The sequence below is a fragment of the Pterocles gutturalis genome, unplaced genomic scaffold, assembly GCF_000699245.1.
Source record: "Pterocles gutturalis isolate BGI_N339 unplaced genomic scaffold, ASM69924v1 scaffold26614, whole genome shotgun sequence".
NCBI lineage: Eukaryota > Metazoa > Chordata > Aves > Pterocliformes > Pteroclidae > Pterocles > Pterocles gutturalis.
The window spans coordinates 14,962-17,303 of NW_010136683.1; the positions used below are offsets into that span (position 1 = coordinate 14,962).

The 2,342-nt window shown below is 42.9% G+C and overlaps 1 protein-coding gene across 1 annotated transcript; it reads right to left on the reverse strand.

Moving 5' to 3' along the window:
- Positions 1–1,212: 1,212 nt before the first annotated feature.
- On the reverse strand, positions 1,213–2,130 carry LOC104468326 (leucine-rich repeat and fibronectin type-III domain-containing protein 2-like). Its single transcript, XM_010082402.1, has one exon. It carries the CDS (start codon positions 2,128–2,130, stop codon positions 1,213–1,215), a length of 918 nt encoding a protein of 305 aa, XP_010080704.1.
- Between the last annotated feature and the right edge of the window lie 212 nt (positions 2,131–2,342).

Genomic DNA, 2,342 nt, shown 5'->3' on the forward strand with positions numbered 1-2,342 from the left:
CCGTGGATAATTGGGAACATACCCTGAAATACATAAAAACTCACATTTCCTGATGCTACTGATACAGTCAAACGTGTCGTGGTGGCTGTACAGATAAAGAGCTTTTGTCACAATAGGGTGAAACCCGTGTTTTCTTTGTCATCTGAACAGAGTGGCAGTGTGACCTTTGCCAGAAGCCATTGGTATTCATCATGTGGAGAATTTATGGGAGCCACTTTGGTTTTCCCTTTCTTTATCCTTTAACAAGAAATCTTGATTACTATTTTTTCCCATCTTTGGTAGCAACACCCCTACAGATCTCAATAGCTGCTACAATCTGCCTTGAGCAATGACAAGCAGAGACTATAAAGAAGATGGAAGAAAGAGGATGATTTTTTTTTTTTAAATTTATTAGCCCCTAGATTTAATTTTTCCTAGGATATAAAGGGGTGGTATTGGAGGTGGGTTATACAGTGCATCAGAAATTGGACCTTTTTTCATATCCTCCTTTCCATCTGGGAGATTTGATGAGACTGAAAACAAACAAAAAAAAAATAAATGCATGGAAACATACTTTCTGCTGTGGGGAACAAACAACTCAAAAGCACTGACAAGGCAAAACAGAACAGAAATCATTCAATCCTAACCAAAAGCCCACTCAACAACAAGTATTGTTTTCCCAGATGTCACAGTTAACACCATGAGATTAAGCTGAACAATTTGCTCTGATCTGTCCCTGCGGATAGCCTGCCTGTACTTTTGAGAAAGTCACTTGCAATGACAACCAGATATATCCTAGCACCAGTCTCACATCCACAGAAGGGTATTTCTGTGGTTAAAAGGAAATAAAGAGGTGCTCTTAAAAAAAAAAAAAAAAAAGAAAAAGAAACCCTGTAAAATTAAATTTGTGCTGTTAAACCCCTTTTTTTCATCCTCCTTGTTTAATCATGTGTGACTGTTCACCAAGAGTCCGAGTAACTTTTGGAAAGCAATGCTAAATACAACTGGTAAATTCCTTGAAACATTCACGCATGGTTTAGTTGGGGCCAGACAAGAATGGTGCCATACGTGCCTATTCACATTTCATGACCTTCTTTCTCTTTTAGTATCCATGTTACTTATTTCTTTACCTATCTTTTTGGTCGGTACAACTGAAAACGTTTCCTCCCCTCTCTTTCCAAACCACACTTTGTAACACACGAGGGGAGAAGAAGAGGGGGGAGACACTCATATTTACACTGTGCTTTCCATCACCCACTCTGAGCTCCCAAAAGTCCCTTTTGCCCCTGTTAGGTCATTGTCATCATACTGCAAAAGCATGCCGTTCACCGAAAGGCTCCTCTTTGTCCAAATGTTTGTTATCTTTTTTGGGTAGGTGCAACACTGAGCTGTGGCAAAGTCCCCCATGTCAAAAGAATGGCTACGTTTAGTTTTGCCCTCCAGAGGCAATGTGAGGAGGCTGCGAAATCTGGACTCCGGCTGGCCCAGCAGTGGCTCTTTGTCCGAGTGGTGGGCCACCGTAGAAGTTCTGGAGTCTGTCATCTCCTCCTTTTTCTGACATTTCAGTTCCAGGGAGGCAAAAGCTCCCATTAGCCGGTCAATATTGTGTTTTGACCTGGAAGGGGGCCTCCACTTACTGGACAATGTGCCCTGTTCACTTTGGAGGCTATAGTCATCACAGTTGCGGCTATTTGCAGAGCTGGAGGAAGAGGAGATGCTGCTCCGCACAGACTGGCAGTTAAACTCCATCAGTTCGTTTCTCACCACCACTTTGGGGTTGACTTGGGGCAAGACTCCATTCTGAACTGGCTGCGCTCCATTTGTCTGCGAGTAGACGTTGCTGACGTTAGACATCTTCCCCTGGGAATTGTTGCAGACCTTATAGCGGACCATGAGTATTACGATGAACACCAACAGGGTTGCCACGATGATGCCTCCGATGATCAGAATCATGGTCCCACCCAGGAACTGGCTGTGCATTGACTGGCATTGAGGGTAGTCTTCTTTGGTGAAGAATTGGGCGCATCCCACAATATTGGTGGCAGTAAGGGTTGTGGCCGTGTCATCCCACATTGCCAGGACACAGAGGTCGTAGCCTGTTCCAGAAACAAGGTTGTTCACAACAAAGGCTTTGTTTGTAGCTGGAATCATCCTTTAAGAAAAAAAAAAAAGTAAAAAAAAAAAAAATTGGTTACTCTGGGCACAGAACAGACATATGGGTCCAACACCCCATCGTTCAGTAACACATAAGTTTCGAGGGACATCTCTCAAATGTGCAACAAAGGGAATAAGAAAAAGCAGACCAAACTAGTCTGACATTTTTTTCTGCTCACTTATTCCTGTCCTAATCTTAAATGTATTCA

Bases quoted from the DNA above. Each gene is read 5' to 3' on its own strand.
- LOC104468326 (XM_010082402.1), bottom strand. From the start codon at position 2,130: ATGATTCCAGCTACAAACAAAGCCTTTGTTGTGAACAACCTTGTTTCT.